Source organism: Typha angustifolia, chromosome 14, assembly GCF_048772165.1.
Source record: "Typha angustifolia cultivar Huaian chromosome 14, ASM4877216v1, whole genome shotgun sequence".
NCBI classification, from domain to species: domain Eukaryota; kingdom Viridiplantae; phylum Streptophyta; class Magnoliopsida; order Poales; family Typhaceae; genus Typha; species Typha angustifolia.
This window is the reverse complement of record NC_133252.1, coordinates 4,767,261-4,786,025: the sequence shown is the minus strand read 5'-3', so window position 1 is coordinate 4,786,025 and position 18,765 is coordinate 4,767,261. Positions and strand designations below refer to the sequence as shown.

At 38.9% G+C, this 18,765-nt stretch overlaps 1 protein-coding gene across 2 annotated transcripts; it reads right to left on the bottom strand.

The window, feature by feature from the left end:
• Positions 1–11,757: 11,757 nt before the first annotated feature.
• LOC140775310 (phosphatidylinositol 4-phosphate 5-kinase 4-like) lies at positions 11,758–16,667 on the bottom strand. 2 transcript variants are annotated; one of them, XM_073118529.1, is made up of 8 exons: positions 15,213–16,667; positions 14,286–14,450; positions 14,043–14,208; positions 13,843–13,959; positions 13,542–13,735; positions 13,327–13,433; positions 13,155–13,239; positions 11,758–12,678 (listed from the first exon to the last, which is right to left on the bottom strand). In XM_073118529.1, exons 1-8 carry the CDS (start codon positions 16,328–16,330, stop codon positions 12,393–12,395), a joined length of 2,238 nt encoding a protein of 745 aa, XP_072974630.1. In that variant the 5' UTR covers positions 16,331–16,667; the 3' UTR covers positions 11,758–12,392. The 2 variants fall into 2 exon arrangements, 1 of the variants encoding a protein (XP_072974630.1); XR_012106731.1 differs by having other exon boundaries at positions 12,543–12,678; positions 13,327–13,450.
• Between the last annotated feature and the right edge of the window lie 2,098 nt (positions 16,668–18,765).

The following is an 18,765-nucleotide window of genomic DNA, read 5'->3' as shown; positions in this document are numbered from 1 at the left end:
TTGCCAATGGTAGAGGTGGAAGGATAGTGAAGAGGGAGGAGGGAGAGAGTCTAGAGAGAATATAGGATGAAAAAAATTAATAATCCAATTGCATAATGACGTTGGCTCCCATCCACATATTTATAGAGGCTAGCTAATAAGTCCTAAAATAATATGTAACCCTAATTCTAAAGGATTCTCACCGATTGCATTCGAAAGCGCCCGATCGCATTCAAACGCACCAAAACCTCCATCTCTGTATGTGCGAACGCGATGCAGGCGTTCGAACACGGGCGTTCGAACTTGCTCGACCACATTCGAATGCATAATATATGTTCTCTATATTTGCGAACCTGATGCAAGTGTTCGCAAAGGTGTTCGAACGCGACCCCTCCTATGTTCGAACGCGACCTACAAGAATTTTATTTTAAGAAAAATAAATAACTAATGTAATAAGAAAAGATCCTAACTAAGTGTATTAGACCACCATGCTTCCCCCACCTTGCCCTCAAGGTGAAAAGTCGGGGAAATGCTCTAAGATATCAGTCTCCAACTCTCATGTCGCCCCATCAAATGGCTTGCCAAGCCACTCAATTAGAATCTCCATCTCTAATCTGGTACCATGTCATCGTCGATGCCTAGCAAGTACACGAACTGGCTCTACGATCTCTATCTCCTCTAATGGCTCCGGTAGAACTAATCCAATGATCTCATGATCTCCAATGCGCTCCCTCAGTAATGAAACATGGAAGATAGGATACACTCTCGACCCCTCCGGCAGCTCCAAATAATATGCATGTGGACCAATACGTTCCAACACTCGAAACGGACCAAAGTAGCGATGTTCTAACTTTTGGTTACGCATCGGACGCAAAGTCACCTGTCGATACGGTTGCACTCTCACAAACACCCAACTACCGATGTCGAACTCCTACTCCCTATGGCTACGATCATAAACTTTCTTCATACTATTTTGAGCAAGTTTAAGATGAGCACGCAACTTCCTCAATATGGCGTCTCTATCCATCAACGCTAAGTCCACCACCGTTTGGTCTGCAAATGTCATTGGATCATAAGCACGTAGCATCAGAACTGTGCGTCCATACACCACCTCAAATGGAGTCATACCAATGCTGCTATGGTAGGCGGTGTTATAAGAATACTCCACCCACGGTAAGAATTTCAACCATCGTCTCGACATCTCTCCAACAAAGCACCTCAAATACTACTCAATGCCTCGATTGACCACCTCGGTTTGGCCGTCCGTCTGTGGATGATAGGCTGAACTGAAGTTCAATCGAGTCCCTTACAATCTGAAAAACTCTGTCCAAAAGTCGCTCATAAATACACGATCACGATCCGAGACAATCGTGCGTGGCATGCCATGTAACCGAGCAACATCTCTAATAAAAATTTTAGCCACCTACTTGGCTGAAAACGGACGTGATAATGCTGAAAAGTATACATACTTGTTCAATCTATCAACCACCACAAAGATAACGGAATAATCACGTACCAACAAAAGACCCTATATGAAGTCCATATAAATGTCTTCCCAAACACGATCTAATATAGGTAAAGGTTGAAGTAATCTGGACAGTTTCAATGTGGTTGGCTTAACCCTTTGACATATTTCGCAACCATGGATAAAACTCCTCACATCCCGCCTCAATCCTAGCCACGTGCAACTTTGAGATATCCTCCTATAAGTCCTCAATACGCCCTCATGACCAGCCTCTGGAGTTTGGTAGAAGGCTCCAACAATTTCTGCCACAATCCATCATTTGCGGGCACTCGAATGCATCCGCGGTCCAATAGCAAACTGCCTTGATTTTCCAACTCTGGATGGCGCTCCGGATCATCTATCACCTCCTGCAACAATCTCAAAATATTTGGGTCAGATGTACATACATATCTCAGCTCGTCAAGGAAAGGAAAGGTAGGAGAAGAATAGGTTGCAAGCTCGGCGGTATTGGGTTGGCGCGATAGTGCATCCACTGCTCTATTTTTCGTTCCCTTCTTATATTGAATTTCATAATCATATCCCAGCAATTTTGTGACCCATCTTTGCTGTGCCGGAGTGTGTATACGCTGTCCTATAAAGTATGGAAGGCTTATTTGATTTGTTTGGATAATGAATCGCCTACCAATCAAATAAGGCATCCACTTTGTCACCGCATGCAGAATTGCCAACATCTCTCTCTCATAAGTCGATAATTGGTAAGACTTTTGTGATAAAGCCACGCTAAGACAGGCAATAAGACGTCCTCCTTGCATTGGTACAGCTCCTAGGCCAACACCCGATGCATCACATTCCACAATGAACTCTTTGGTAAAATCCGGTAACGCTAAAACGGGTGCCATCGTCATTGCTGTTTTAGTTTTTCAAAGGCTATAGTAGCTTCATCTGTTCATCTAAAAGAGTCATTCTTCAAAGTAAGAGGAGCAGCAATCTTGCCATATCCAACGATGAAGCGTCGAAAATATCCCGTCAGCCCCCAAAATCCTATCAATCTGGTGGTAGTAGTTGGAATAGGCCAAGCGGTCATACATGCAACCTTTTGAGGATCCGCCGCTACACTATCCGCTGAAATGATGTGGCCTAAATACTCTACTTGTGGTACTCCCCATAGGCACTTGGAATTCTTGATCTTCAATTAGTTTTGCTTCAATAAATTCAGCACGTCCTCCAAATGCCGCCAATGCTCTAATTCAGTCCTACTATACACCAAAATGTCGTCAAAAAATATCAAGACATACCTTCGCAAGAGAGGCCAAAATATATCATTCATGAGACTTTGAAAGGTAGCTAGAGCATTGGTGAGACCAAAAGGCATCACCTGGAACTCGTAATGCCTATTCGGAGTCTGAAATATAGTTTTGTGCACATCCGCTGGGTGAACTTTAATTTGATGATATCCGGCTCTCAAGTCAAGCTTACTAAATATAGTCTCGCCCCTGCAAGCTCGTTTAGCAACTCCTCGAATATGACGGGTCCTAAACTTCATCCACATGCTCTGGAAATCCCCTATTTAAATTTCATCCACATGCTCTGGAAATCAAATATGACGGGTCCTAAACTCTGTAATCACTAACTGCTAAGGACAATGTCCACTCCTCACAGCGCCAACGGATACAAGTCCACAATGATGTTATGTCATTGCACCCGTATACCAACCCGACGACACAAGCTCACCGCCTTAAGCTTCATGCCGTCTCCAATAGCAACGTCAAATCCCCTGGTCGGTTCGACATCCAAACCTAATCTCCTCACTAACCTTTCGTCTAGAAAGTTGTGTTTACTCCCCAAATCGATGAAAATGTGCACACAATGCTTTCTAACGAGTTCATCTACTCGTAATGTCCTCGGCGTGGAAGTACCTGAGTATGCATGCATCGATATTTCAGCTTGAATATCTTCCTACACGCCCTCCTCAACGGTCTCCTCATGGACCTCCTTTGGACACTCTCCATCATCAACAACCTCATCATTCTCCTCGAGACCATTGATGATCATCACACTCCCAATCGGTTGGGAACACCGATGATCGAGGGTGAAGCGCTCATCACATCGAAAGCAAGCACATCGAAAGCAAAGGACCTTCGCTCTTCGCTCCTCCACTTGGGCAGGTGTGAGAATTTGAACGAGGGGGTTTTGTGCCACTTCTAACATCAGAAGAAGGTCTCAAGGGTGGTCATGGTCTGGTGCTAGCAGCTGCTGTTTTTAAAACCGCAGAATTTTCAGCCGGCATTCTAGGTGCAAACTGCCTATCTCGGTTGCCCTAATTAGTTTTAGTTGCCATCTTTAGAGGCCTATGCTTTACCATTCTCACATCCTTTTCAAAGGCCTCCTTAAGAGTAGTAGGACATAAAGCACGAACATTCGCTTGTATCTCCTCTCGCAGCCCCGAAATAAAAGTGCTCATCAATGTTTGGTCGGGCCAAGGTGGCTCACAAGAACTACTAACTTTTTCAAACTTAGCTTGGTACTCCGATACGATCGTCCTCTAAACTATTTTGCTTAATATGGCAGCAAAATCTTTATATGCCGCTGTCCCAAATCTGTGTATAATCCTCCTACGAAAATCAGCCCATCTGATAAATCTACCATCACGAATAAATGATCTATACCAATGTAATGTCGTTCCTTGGAGGTGAAAGCTTACTATCTGGACCTTTGCATCTTCCACTGTACCTTGACAATCAAAATATTATTTAACTTGAAACACTCAATCCGTTGGATCACCGCCTTGGAATTTTGGAAAGTCCAACCATGCGGTTCTCCCTCGAATAGCATTGTCGGGTTTGCAAAAGATCCTTGGTTCAGGTCTAAACCTTTGGGCCTGTTGATCACCTTTTCTAAATCCTTGAGCACGTCCATCACCATCTCCAAAGGGATCAACCTCATCCTCAAAGTGCAAATCCTCCTCATTGACGAAGCATACCGATGACGTACCCCTCTCCGGTTCCACCACCGCCGGTCTTGGGTTTTGTAACGGAGATAGGGGATGACATGTCAGCATAGGTAAGAGGAGATCATTGATACTCATATGACGCACCTGAACTTGTGGGGTGTAGGTTCGATGAGGTCCCTCTGCTGGTCCTTCTTGAAACTCCGATCGTCGTCGAGGAGATGACGAACCCAATCGGTTCACAACATATTTCTTGAATTTATTGTGATCTTTTTGCATTGTATCAACTCTGTGCAACAATGTTTGGAACATGCCCCTAAGTTCATCCATATTCGCACCTATGGACGTTGGCTGACTAGGTCTTACTGTGGTTGCTCCAAAGGAATCGGCCTCACGGTTAGGGTCATCGTGAATTGAGTTTTTCCTTGTCGGTGTGCTCTCCATAGTTCTCCTTATTGATGTCATCTTCTTTATTTCAATCATTAATGGAGGTCTGAGGTTCACCCACTTGATAAGCTTTGAATGTATTACAGGAATCAGTTTGCGCAATTATGGAAAAATATTTGTCAGCTATTATCTGGTAGTCAAAAAATTACCAAACTAATTGAGTTAGATCCGTAAGTTTCTGATCTATAACTTTCGTATTTATGCACTTCACAGATTCGAATTGAAACTAGGATGAAAACACGGAATAACATGAGTGATGGTGGTGGTGACGGGTGGAGTGGATGTTAGGGTTATGGATGGGTATGGAGATGAAGGTAGATGGTGGATGTGGGAAAGGATGTAGACGAAGGGAACGAAGTGGTCGAGATCCCAAATAAGAGTGGTGATTCGATAGTTGAGGGAGATTAGAAGTTAGAAGAAACCTTGCCAACAGTAGAGGTGGAAGGATAGTGAAGAGGGAGGAAGGAGAGAGTCTAGAGAGAAGATAGGAGGCAAAAAATCAATAATCCAATTGCATAATGAAGTTGGCTGCCATCCACATATTTATAGAGGCTAGCCAACAAGTCTTAAAACAATATGTAACCCTAATTCTATAGGATTCCCACCGATTGCGTTCGAACGCACCAAAAGCTCCATCTTTGTATGTGCGAACGCGATGCAGGCGTTCGAACGCGAGCGTTCGAACTCGCTTGACTGCGTTCGAACGCACAATATGCGTTCTATGTATTTGCGAACCTAATGCAGGCGTTCGAAAGCGACCTCTCCTGCATTTGAACACGACCTACATAAATTTTATTTTAATAAAAATAAATTACTAATGTAATAAGAAAATATCCTAACTAAGTGTATTAGGTTATTAATACAATTCTCATCAAATTTACCATTTCACTAATTATCATCGAATTAAAGAAAATAATATAGATCATGCTCAATTAACTTACTTATTGCATATAAGTGCATGTCTAATAGAATTACCAAACTCCAATTATAAATAAATTTCCATTAAAAGTAATCAGTAGTGGTAATCCTATACCAATGCCTCATTTATCATTATTAATTTATAGCAATTATTATGGCTAACTCGGTAAATTAAAATAATTAGAGAGTAGTTGCTCTACTTGGGCTTAATCAAAGCCCCAGCCCCCAGCCACATTGTCGCATTATTTCTTTTATTTTTTGCTTGGGAATGAAAGATAGGGAAACTCCTTTTTATTGTGACATTATTTCGCCATTGCGAGGACTCCTTGGACACCGACTACGATCAGATAGGGACGTTGTCTAGCCGCCACCAAGGCTACAGTTGGTTTGGGTTGGATCAACTTGAGTCTAGTTGGTTGTTGATAGGTTACAGAATGATTCTTTCAAGATCTGAATTTATTGCAAGAAGCAGTCTGCATAACCAAGGAAAAATATTCACCAAATATTATCTCATAGTTAGAAAATTACAAAACTAAGTGGAATCGATCAGTTAATTTAGTTAAGTAAGAGTTCTAGTTAAGTTAGAAAAGCCCTTAAGACAAAACTCTTAGTTGCCTTAAGGCAAAAGTACTCCCAATTGCCCAAAAGTAAGAGTCCTAGTTGAATTAAAAAAGCTAATAATGCAAATTCTAGTGAAAGTCAGTTTAGGATTAGCATCTATAAATATGTGGAGTGCAACTCTGATTGTTTATGCCTAGAATGGATGTTGAGTTAAGTTAAGTTTATTTACCTTGCATTACTTTCAATCGTAGCTGTCTATTTTTTTCTAGGAGTATATTGAAGTTAGAAACCCTATCTCTACTTATCACCATCTTCCTCTAGCAACCACCCTACCTTTCCACAACCCTTGGCTGCCTACCACCTTAACGACTACCACAACATTGTATATTTACCGTTTGCCCTTGCTCAACTCTTTTATTTATATCTTTTCATCTTAACTTCAGATTTAGGTGAAACTAAAGCCATTAGAACCCTACTATCACCACTTGAAATTTCATAATTTTCATATGTCTGAATCGGTCCAAATCTAGTTCATAACAAAAGAAAAATTATAGCTCATCTGAATATCTGTTTGAAACAATCACACAAGATATATCAATTGATAATAAGGAATTAAAGACAATATGTTTGTCTTGATCTGAATCAAATTCTTCTTCATTAGGGTCATCCAAGTCATCCCAAGTTGCTTTCATAACCTTGCATTATTTTTCTGAATTGGACATTCACAAACAAAGTGTCCATAACTTGGACACTCTAGTACTTTACTCCACCACTTTGAGATTTGGAGCCAGAGTAGGAGTAGAAGTTGGAGTTGAAGTACGACTAAAATTTTTTGTATTTGTACACTTCCCTTTATTAGAGTGATTTGTACACTTTTATTTTCAGAGTGACTTCCTTTTCATTCCCTACATATTATTAGTGTTCCTAAAAGCTTCTTAAATTGTTCACAAATAAAGCAACAATTTCAAGATTTTGGTCCTGGTCACAATCAACGTATTCTATTTTAAGCGATGAGAGCAATATTCTCTACCTTTTCCAGAAGACAAATTGAAGATACATGTTTGTAAGTTACCTACTAAATCTTCTACTCTAAAAGAATCTATGCTTTGCTTTCTTCTATGACTGCTAGCTAGCTACCTTTGCTCGGAATCATTTAGGCAATGACCAAAAGTTTCTCTCATGATCTTGTGTTACAATCGGGCTTGATGAAGTTGCAAATAAAACTAGAGATCAGCCCTGTGGATGATCTAGCCGTCCAATAGATCTGAGACTTTAACAGGTTGTTCTTCTTGAAATAAGGGATCCCATGCAACTAAAATCATGTCAATCGTAGGTGTAGATCAGAAGTTATAAGGGAAATACTAGTTGTTGGTCAAATGGTGGCGAAATGGACGTGATTAATGAAAGATGGAATAATGGTTAGGTATTGGGAGTGACAATGCAGCAATGATGGGGTAGAGTTCTTCTTGAAATAAGGGATCCCATGCAACCAAAATCACATCGATCATAGGTGTAGATCAAAAGTTATAAGGGAAAAACTAGCTGTTAGTCAGATGGTAGCGAAATGGATGTGATTAATGAAAGATGGAATAATGGTTAAGAAATGGGAGTGACAATGGCAGCGATGATGGGGTAGAGCATTAAGCTAGATGAAGGAGTAGAGGGTGGACAGGTCCTTGAGAGGCAAGGGGGCATGGTCAAATTGAAGAAGAAAGAAGATGACGTCCAATGATAGATGTCGTTGGAGGAAGGAGATAAAGGTATAGGAAGGTAAAACTTCAATAATTCATCAATAATTCAATCAGATTGCTTTCTACATATTTTGAGGCTAACTTAACAAGTAAAATAATCAAAAGATAGCCCTAGAACAATGCAGTTCGCCGATCGCATTCGAACATGGGTCTAACACATTCGAACGAGCTAAATACGTTCTCTATATTTACAAACATATGCAAGCATTTGAAATCACATTAAAACATGAGAACCTGGCATTCGAACGTGACTACCAAGTCCAAGCCTTATATAGTTGAATCATAACACCTTGCTTTCCAAAATTCTATCGCCAAAGGTGAAGCTTAAGTTAACAATATTGCCCAGCTTGACATAGAATTCGTTTAAAATCTCTCGCTCATCCATCTTATGAGTTTGAAAATGTAGTAAGCCTTTGAAGTTTAGATTTTTTACTTGATGTGTACCCTCATGAGTAGTCTCATGTATGTCCCAAGCTTCTTTTGCTATCTTATGGGTACTGATGCATCTAAACTCATCTTGAGAGATGCCTTATTAAGATTAGAAAAACCAAAAAGAAACTTTTTTGTAATGAAACCAAAAATTCAACACTCCACTTTTGTCATATATAGATATCAATTCATGGAATACAATTCACTTTCAAGTGAAATGGTAGACATGCGAGAGAGAGCAGTGAGACTCAAAATCTCATGGAGGTTCGAGTCCAAATCTGAAATCCTACTCTAACTAAGAAAGTCAAATTCAAGTCATTGAATGAAAAATCTGATCAAGAGTAAAAAATGTAAAGTCAAATACGAGTTGGAAAAATAAACACAACTAGCATACCAAGACATATTCTTTTAACATGGAAAACCTCTCTCGCATAAAGAGGAAGAAACCACAGACCCTCCTAAAGTTGATTGATCTTATTTTACTAAGCAAAGAAAAACTTACAACCTCTCCCTACACTCTAACGTCGTGGTGTTCAAGTAACCTCTTAAACATAGACCATGAGATTAAGTATCCTTATGAAGGTTGTCTCCTTTTAACATGCACTCGAGCGACGAATTAACCTCAAAATTAATGTGTCGATAGTGTTTGATGTCGACGAATGATTCAGCTCTTTCCAATGCTACTAGATTATCTTCAGTAGTGGCTCAAGTAATCAGACATTGATGCAATTCTCCTCACACTAAATATTTATATAAATTCTTGAGGGAGATAAGAGAGCTCTTCTAAGATAAGGATAAGGAATATCTAAGTTTCGTACTAGGATAAGCCATCAAAGAAATTTTTTTAATTGTTCTAAATTTGAGCTTCTTTTATTGTCCTATGTACACTGCCCAGGCTCCATTTATCCGGTTTGAATGCCATTTAAGTTTTATTAAATAATGTGTTTTGACTGTCTGGATGCCCTCAATCCCATCTGGATGAGGTCTTGAAACTTTATTTTCTAAATTCAATTCTGCATCAATTAACTTGTTCCTTGTTCCGAGTTTCCATAAGCTAGACTTGATTGTACAATTTGAATATAATTTGTACAACTCAATTAAATATCCAACATGAATCTTAGATATTTCTAATCTCTATATAAGTAATACAAAAGTTTAGAGAAAGGCATCCAACTCAGGGAAATAATAATAAATCATCTATGTGTTCTAAGATCCTTCACAAAGCAAAATTCTTGTAAATTATGAGGAGAGCCATCATCATATGTCGAGGAGCTGGAGCTATAGTTAATGATCATCTACGGTACAAGAGGAACTAAAATAACATCATCTTCATCGATATCTTCCACTATCACCACACTAACACTTGTTTGAGGTTGTGGTTACCAAATGGGTATAGTGTTTTTCTCAAGAGTAGTTAATCAAGTAGTTTATGTTTAAAATGTAACTTAAACACTCAGACATTCAAGTATATAAAGAGGTTGTAAGTAAGTCTTATTTTTATTGCTTAGTAAAATAAAATTAATTGATTTGACCATATTTGTGATTTTTTCTCTATACACGAGAGTTGCTTTCCATGATAAAAAGATTCGTTTTTTGTGTGTTAGTCGTGTTTACTTCTTATCATATTCAGACCTTTTAGTTTCTACTTGTACTAGGATTTCCACTCACTAACTCAAGTTTGATTTTCATTCTAAGAGAAGGATACAGATGTCATAATTAAAATGTTTAAAATGTAACTTAAACAATCAGACGATATTCGAGTATATAAAGAGATCGTAAGTAAGTCTTATTTTTATTGCTTAGTAAAATAAGATTAATCGATTTGAATTTATTTGCGATTTTTTTTTCTATACACGAGAGTTGTTTTTCACGTTAAAAAGATTCGTCTTTGTGTGTTAGTCGTGTTTACTTCTTACTCATATTTAGACCTTTTAGTTTCTACTCGTACTAGGATTTCCACTCACTAACTCAAGTTTGATTTTCATTATGAGAGAATGATACAGATGTTCTAATTAATTTTGGTTTCCAAAGTTTAATTTTTTATTAGGTTTTGTAAGATTTAATTTTCCTAAACCAATTGGGATTTAGTTTTTGACTTTAATTTGAGATTTCTATTTGTATCTCTAAACTTAGTCTAGAAACCTTTTCTCTCCCACAAATTTTCACTCCAGGACTAGACTAGGCTTTATGCTGGCTTGAGCCCGATTTCTTTTTTGGGTCGGGTCAAGCCCGATTCAGTCCATGATAGACCAAAGATGGTTGAGATAACTACGCGTAACTCTAAACACAGAACTCTGATTGATCCAATTTGATATTGACCAAATGCAAGGCGATAAAGTCTTAGATATATAGGGTGTAATTGAGCTGGATTGAGTTGAGAGCTATTCAAGATCGGCTAGCCTGAGCTAAAAGATCAAGCTTAATTAGTTAATTTCAACCAGTTTGAGCCTATTTTGAGCCGATTGATAAGTAAATAGAAGTTTATTTTAAATCAAGCCGAATCAAGCACCAACCAAGTTTAAATTGCACCTTGGGTGCTCTACATTTTGTAAAATGAAATCAAATATGTAACCAAATTGAATCTTATTTCTATATGTGCATACATAGTTATTTATATATATATTTAACTGGTCAAGCTTAGCTCATTCTCGAGCTTGATCGAGCCTTATCGTCTCTTGACACGTCCAATTAATTATTTACTTAGATATCATCATTGACCACGGTCTAGCCAATTTGGCTTACTATGATGAAGTCCAAAATATTTCTTAAAACTGTGAGAGAGAGAGAGAGAGAGAGAGAGAGAGAGAGAGAGAGAGCTATCTACCTTCCTATAGAAAAAGTAGACCAGGTATAGCTTTCATGCAAGCGTTACAAATTGGGTCCACTAATCACCCCTCACCGAGTTGTGATTATTCATCCAATTGACATTCTTATCAGTTTAATTGTCTTCTTCGCTTAGTGGTATCTCTTGTTCTTGTTTTCTTTAATTAACTCTTCCTCATTGTTTAATGGAAGAGAGTTTTGAATGCTATGAAGAAAGTCGACAAGCACAACCCCCAACCCTTGAACTTTTGCATTTAAGGCTTGCATGTTCAGGGAAGACCATACTCAGAGATATTATGTTTGGCAAAAATATCAAGGATAAGGTCAGAATAATGAAACAGAAATTAGAAAACAATAACATACTCAATTAGAAAACAATAATATACTCAAAAGTTGGTTTCACGTAGAGACGAAGACTCTGATCACTTAGGTGAGTTGAATACTCCAAGTTGCTCCTCATGTCTTCATTGCATAAAAATTCTTTCCAAAACACTAATTGCAATAAAGAAACACTATCATTGATGCCAATACTCAATAGTCAATTAAATGACAATCTTAGACTGGGTCCGAAATAATCCTGTACATTGTATCATTTGGATAGTTACTCAAATATCACCAAATTTTCCTCCTCATCTTCTCAGAAGAACAAAACTGGTCACAAAAAGAATGGTACCTCTACATGTCACACTCAGCTATGTCATTTACAACTCCAAATTAGCTTGGGCACTCTTCGTTACAAAGTTGTATCTGTACCTTGATATAACGAAAAAACTTGCGTGAGAAATAAACATCTAGTGAGCTCTATATAATACACTTACTATATCTACCGATGGACAGAGCCAGGTCGAGCCAAGCACTCCCGGGGGCTGACCATGAACAGACCTTGTGTGGCTTTGACCATTAAGTGGCTTTAGTAACAGCTCCAGTTTATCCTTTCGATGCATACAATAAACTTGATATGCACATTGCAGAGAAGCCAGGCAGCCTGATGCAGTCTGAATAGCTTTAATTGGAGCACTTTGATGTTCACTCCACTTAGAATCTGTTTTGACATTTGCTTGTTAGTGTATGTTCATGCATCTTCTGCAAAAGCTTTGTATATAAAATCACGGAAGCGCTTTGAGTACTGTTTTGGATCAACAGCTGATATTGATGTTGAGTCATACTGGAAAGACTTGTATACATGCTCAACCTTTTTGGTAATATCATAATCTTGGAGTATGTCTATAATTCCAAAATATAATATCACATCATAAAATTCTTTTGTTGGTTCCCTAATTAGAACAGAATCAGAATCACTCCTTACGGTCAGCTGAGCCCTAGCTGGCATGTTTGCACCAAGTCTGATCGCAGCCCACCTGCAGAACAAGCATAACTGGAAGTTAGTGACAGAAATTCTTTATTTCCTTGTTTGGATATGATAAAGATGCTATAGCAGGGAGGCAATCTTGATAAAAACTATCAGATCACAATGTTCAACAAAAGAGTTCAGCATAGTTTCACTGATACTGGTTTTGTAAAAGATAGATATTATCACATAAAATCCTAGTCAGTTCAGTCATATAAAATATTTATAATAACTCTAATGAAGCTTATCAAGTAGTATGTACAAGAGTTAATTGCACAAGCTCTTGTAATCTGATTATTTAGAATCAGCATCTGCCTATTTTAACACAAAACCCTAAATGAGCCTACGTGTCTCACGCTAACCTCCAACTCAGATAGGTTGCGAATTCTAAGACTAGTTTTCTACCATATAAATGTCGAAACAAAAATTATGAGAACAACAAAGTGGAAGAGAATATGTAAAGCAGAAAGTCATGTCCATAAGTACCTATTTGGATCACAAATAAACTGATCCATGTTTGCTCTTGAAAGGCGAGGTGTTGCTTGTCTCATGCTATCAAAGTCGGCAGTACCTTATGACCAAATGAAGAAATTTGTCAACAAATGTAAAGTAACCTATATGGGAATCTATTTAAAGAAAATTAGACTTTGAGATCAACCTTCAAACACTCGCGTATCTCTGTTCTCTCTGAAATGAACACCCACCAAAATGCTGTAATCCATAATCCTCTCCTGCTCAAGAAAGTCACAGTCCCTCTCCACTTGTCTAAATACAATAGAACTCTATATCAACATCAAAAGAAAGTAGTATAATCTCGGATTGTGAATAAGCTCACTAGAGCAGTGAGATGAAGGCAAAACAATCATCAATTACCTTTGAAAATCTTGGAACCAAGATCTCTCTAATCGAAATATAAAATTAAGATCAAGGTCCTTCAAAGTTGTGTACTCATCAATATCTTTCTCCGGCTTATCAGTTGTACGACCAAGGGAAGATCCTTTCAGATCGAAACGTCTATGAATAGCATACTTTGAGCAGAATAGGTTTCCCATTATAACAAATCGGACCTGGTTACATAACAGCACATAACAGGTTACTATAAAACCAAAAGGGAAATCTAGTCACCTGAAGTAAAAGGATCCAAATGAATAATAGTATCACACCCATTTCTAACCTTCTTCTGGTTAGCACCAGTTTGTTTGACACAGTGGAGACCAAAAAACTTGGTCACCAAAGTATTTTCAAAAGCTCGGACATGATTATAATAGGCTGGAAGCATTCTTAAAAGAACCTAGACAATATCGAGTGATATTTAAAGTCAGAGGAGCTCATGGTATCCTTAATTACAGAAAGTTAAGAAGATAGTGAGCTTACCTTTACTTCAGACTTCTTCATCGTCTTTATCATGTACCTATCATCATTGGTGAGATAGAAGAAGCTTCCGCTCTTACCAGGTGATGAGAGTTCCCGAAGGGCATCATTTCCACAAAGTGACATCATATAATCAGCTGCGTCAACCTTGAACAGCTTACGGAGAGTCCTGTGCATGCAGTTCAGAAAATGCATTTACAATGTGGTCACTGGTACAAAGACAAAGTAATGCATTTGATGACCCACCGAAAAACCATCGGGCAGTAATCCTTCCATCTGAAATCACAAGATTGGTGTGGAGGTGTATGTTTTGTTCCTTCAGGAGGAAATTTTGTCCATACTTTTTCCTTAGGATCGAAGGCTGATGCTTTCAGATCAAATGTACTTGGACCTTGTTTACCCACAGCATGTCTGTCTCACCAAACCAAGCAACAAAGTGGTGTTAACTTTGCTCTAAGTAAGCTACTAATTGCCAAAACACATTCCAAAAACTAAGCATGGTTAATTCCTTTAATAGAGAATACAACTAAATGTAACAACAAAAACCGTTACTTCTGCTATTTTCTAAAATCATCTGGATTCAAGAAAATGCAGATAAATCATTCAAGCAATTTCTGATAGAATATTATCCTATTCATTAAAGTTAAAAGGACCCACAATGAATTTGACCGTTCACCAAGTAAGAAGGGGCACAAAAAAATTTCTATTATAGAGAGTAGTGGTTTTTTTTTGTTTTTGTTTTTTCTGATTCCTCACGTCTAAGACAAATGAGGTATGGCATATCCATGAATCCTCTTTTACGACTGTCACCATTAACGAACTGTGGGCTAGGAATGACTTAATACTATGCTGTAAAAAAGGTATAGAAAGATCTGTGTCATGTCTAGAAGTTCTCAGAATCAAACCAAGAGAAAAAAGAATAGCAGGAACAGAATCCCAAAACTCAAATAAAACTAAATTCAGTAGAATTATCTTAACGTTAATTCAAGCCGTTTAATTGTTAACAACCAAATTCTTCTTCACCAAAAACCATCTGCAATGCACTTCAAGGAAATGTACATGAGAATTCCTTTAAACAACACGGAAATTTGAGAAGGGGACTATTGTTCGAATCTAGAGAGACTTTGATAACAGAAAACAAATGCAACAGAGAACTGATAATTGATTCTTTACCTGATCCCTAGTTGCAGATTGAGCATTAGCTCATAATTTTTGTGCCCCTTGGAGATCGTCTCTCCCTGCTTCTTCGGCTCTCTTGGCGGCGCCCATCTCGTGGGAGGCAGCTTCGCTGCCAACGCCGGTTCATCAAACCGGAGACGAGCCATCAATTCCTCCGGCGCCTTCTTCCCACCCCCCGCCGCCACCGAGCTCCCATCCACAATGTCACATGTGATGTCCCCATCGGACTCCCAAATACAAATCCTATCAAACCCCTTCTCCCCACCACCACCCGGTGGATGAACTGACGCCGAATCTGCAGTGCACACCTGACAATCCGGCAGGTCCATCTCGAACACCTCTCGCGGGTCACGAGCCATCGCCCCCGACGCCGACGGGGACGGGTAATACACGCCCTTCTGCTGCACATTCCCCGTCTCATTGCTCCAAACCCCTACGTAGAGGCTCCCGTCGGCCCACCGGAAACTCCCGCTACCCCTTGGGGCCCCGTCCTCCCATCCGCCCTCATACCTATTCCCATTCGCCCAAACGAGCGATCCCTTCCCATGTATTAACCCAGCACGCCATTGCCCGGCGTACTCGGTGCCGTTTCGCCAGACGTAGCGGCCGCTGCCGTCCTGGAGGCCGTTACGCCACTCGCCGTCGTAGAAGTCGCCGTTGGCGTAGTACTTGGTGCCGGCGCCGTGCTTGAGGTTCATGGACCAGTGGCCGCGGTAGGTGTCACCGGCGGCGCCGGTGTGGGTGCCGAAGCCGTCCATGAAACCAGACTTGAACTCACCCTCGTAGGTGGCGCCGGAAGGCCAGGAGAACTTGCCCTTGCCGGTGGCCTTGCCGTGCCGCCACTCGCCCTCGTACATGCAGCCATCAGTCCACAGATACTTGCCGGCACCGTGCGGGACACCGGCGAGCCAGTCCCCGTTGTAGAAGTCGCCGTTTGGGAGGAGGCGCTCGGCATGGGAGGGGATGAGGTCGCCGGAGAGGTCACCGGAGGAGTCGGAATCGTCAGTGGGGGCGACGGACATGGGGGAGAAGATGGAGACGCGGCGGCTTTTGGGGGGCAGGTTTGGGTGGTGCTGGGCCTTGCGGACGGTAGATTCCCACGCCATGTACATTTCTTAATGTTGTCGTCCAGATGTTCGACGTAATGCCTCTGTCGCTCCTCTTCCTTCTCAGCCGTAGGACGAGAATGAGGAGGAGGAGGAGGAGGAGGAGGAGAAGGAGGAGGAGGAGTAGGAGGAGGAGGAGGAGGAAGAAGAAGAAGATACCATTTGGGTATCTTAGTTTTGGGTCAGAGACAACAACAGCAACGCATTTCGTCCATGGTGAGCAGCAGGCTACAATGGCAATGGAGAGAAAGAAGAAGAGAGGGAGACAACAATGGGGAAGGTCAGAGTAAGAGGAAGAGGAAAGGAAAGCGAATTGGAAGAAGGTGGTGGTGGAGGTGTTGGGTGTTTTGTCTCTGTTATTAATTTTTGATATTTTAATAAAATAATTTTATTCATGGGAGAAGGGGAAAAAAATAAAGCTCAAAAAGTATATCGGAATAAGGGCTGGCTTTAGTTTTTTTCCTTTATCTTTTTAGTCCTTTTCTTTGCTCTTTTTACCGTGAGGACTGTAGGATTCGGAGGTCGAGGATGTTGTCTTTATTATAATTATTATTATTATTATTATTATTATTATTATTATTATTATTATTATTTTAATTATTTAATTTTTGGATAATCACCTCACTTGCAAAAAGATTTACTATAATAAATCTACTTGGACATTTTGCAAATCGTCTTTTCTTTAGAAATATTTCAGGAGGATAAAATTTCATTTTTTCTTTTATGAAGAAAAGAAAACTTTCATTAGGTTCATAAGAAATGCCCAAAATATCCCTTAGATAGTTAAAACAATATATATATATATATATATATATAGTATATGGAAAATTGGAGGTTCTCTATAATCAGAAGAAAATCTATGCTGGTAAAATGCAAAGAAAGCAACTTCTTGTCCACTTTGCTTTTGTTTCGGGTTTTTATACAAAGTTTGATAACATCACCATATCTTTCAACAATTTAGAGGGGGGAAACAGGAAGCCACAGTCAAATAATTATCAAATAATTATCTTAACATCAACATAAATAAAATAGTCTTTAAAATATATATATAAATAAGGTTAATAAATTTAGGAGTTCAAAGAAAGGTTTAGAGTCTAATTATCCCAAAACTATATTAGAGAATCATTACCCCTGTTTTTAAATCTTTTATTTTTCTCCTTAATCTTTCGGGTGGTTAACTTATTTACATTTGCTTCTCAAAGACAGGCCAATGTAGTACAGCTTAAATACAGGCCCTTGAACCTAAGGAAGTGGGTCCTTTATATTTCCTTTCTTTTTTTCTTTTCTTTTCTTTTTTTTTCTTCTTTACACTTTGGTGGTGCTTTGACCGGATCTAATCTAACATCCTCTGTTGCCATTTTTTTACAAACCCACCGTAACGATGGAGAAGGCAACATGTGGATGCTCCACAACTGAAAGTAGACACGTTTAAGACGATCGCGGTGAATAGCGTCGTCCATTGTGAGCCTGGATACAACTGGAGGACGTTGAGTTGTGCCAAGAACTCTCTGAGCTACGACAAACTAGTCGTCTTTAAACACGTCATCCTCATGTTTAAATTAAACACACATTTGCTTCTATATCCTGATTAAATATAGTTTCAATCATTAACATAGTTTTAGTTATTAAATTAAAGACAAAAAAAATATTTTATTTTCCCAGGCTATTCATTATAAAATGTTAGTACTAGAAGAAAAATCAGAACAAGGCTTTGATTATAACAATGATTAAAATAGATAATGGGTACCTAATTATTTCATTTTATTTTGATAAATTATATATATATATATATTACATAAATAACTTTATAAATTTAGCCCTCCTCAGACTAAGTAAAACTCTCTAGGGTAGGGGTGAAAACGGGTCGGATTAACTCAAACCCGACCTGCTATCCAACCCGACTCGGATCGGATTCGGATAAAAAATTTCTATCCGACTCGGATTCGGATTTGGATACGGATAGAATTTTTGAAAAAAATTCGGATACGGATTCGGATACGGGTCGGATAAATTTTTCGGATTCGGATACGGATATCGGATATCCCTTTATCCGCATATTTTTAAATGATTTACAGTTTTTAGTTTGCTTATTTAAATAGTAAGTATTAATATTATTACTAATAATACATTATATATTATTTATAGAGATTAATTTCTCTAATTTTATATATTTGACATACAAAAAAAATTATTTGTTGTAAAACTTTTAATAATTTTATATTAATTATATTTAAATAAAATATTATAATTATTTTAAATTTAATCAATATCTGTTTAAGATCCGATCATTTATCCGAAAATTATCCGTATCCGTTTAGTTAGGATATGGTTTTAAATTTTGCTATCCGTCCAATATCCGTATCCGAACTAAAAATACAGATCCGAATATGGATTGAATACTATCCGATCCGTATCCGATCCGTTTTATGACGATCTAAAAA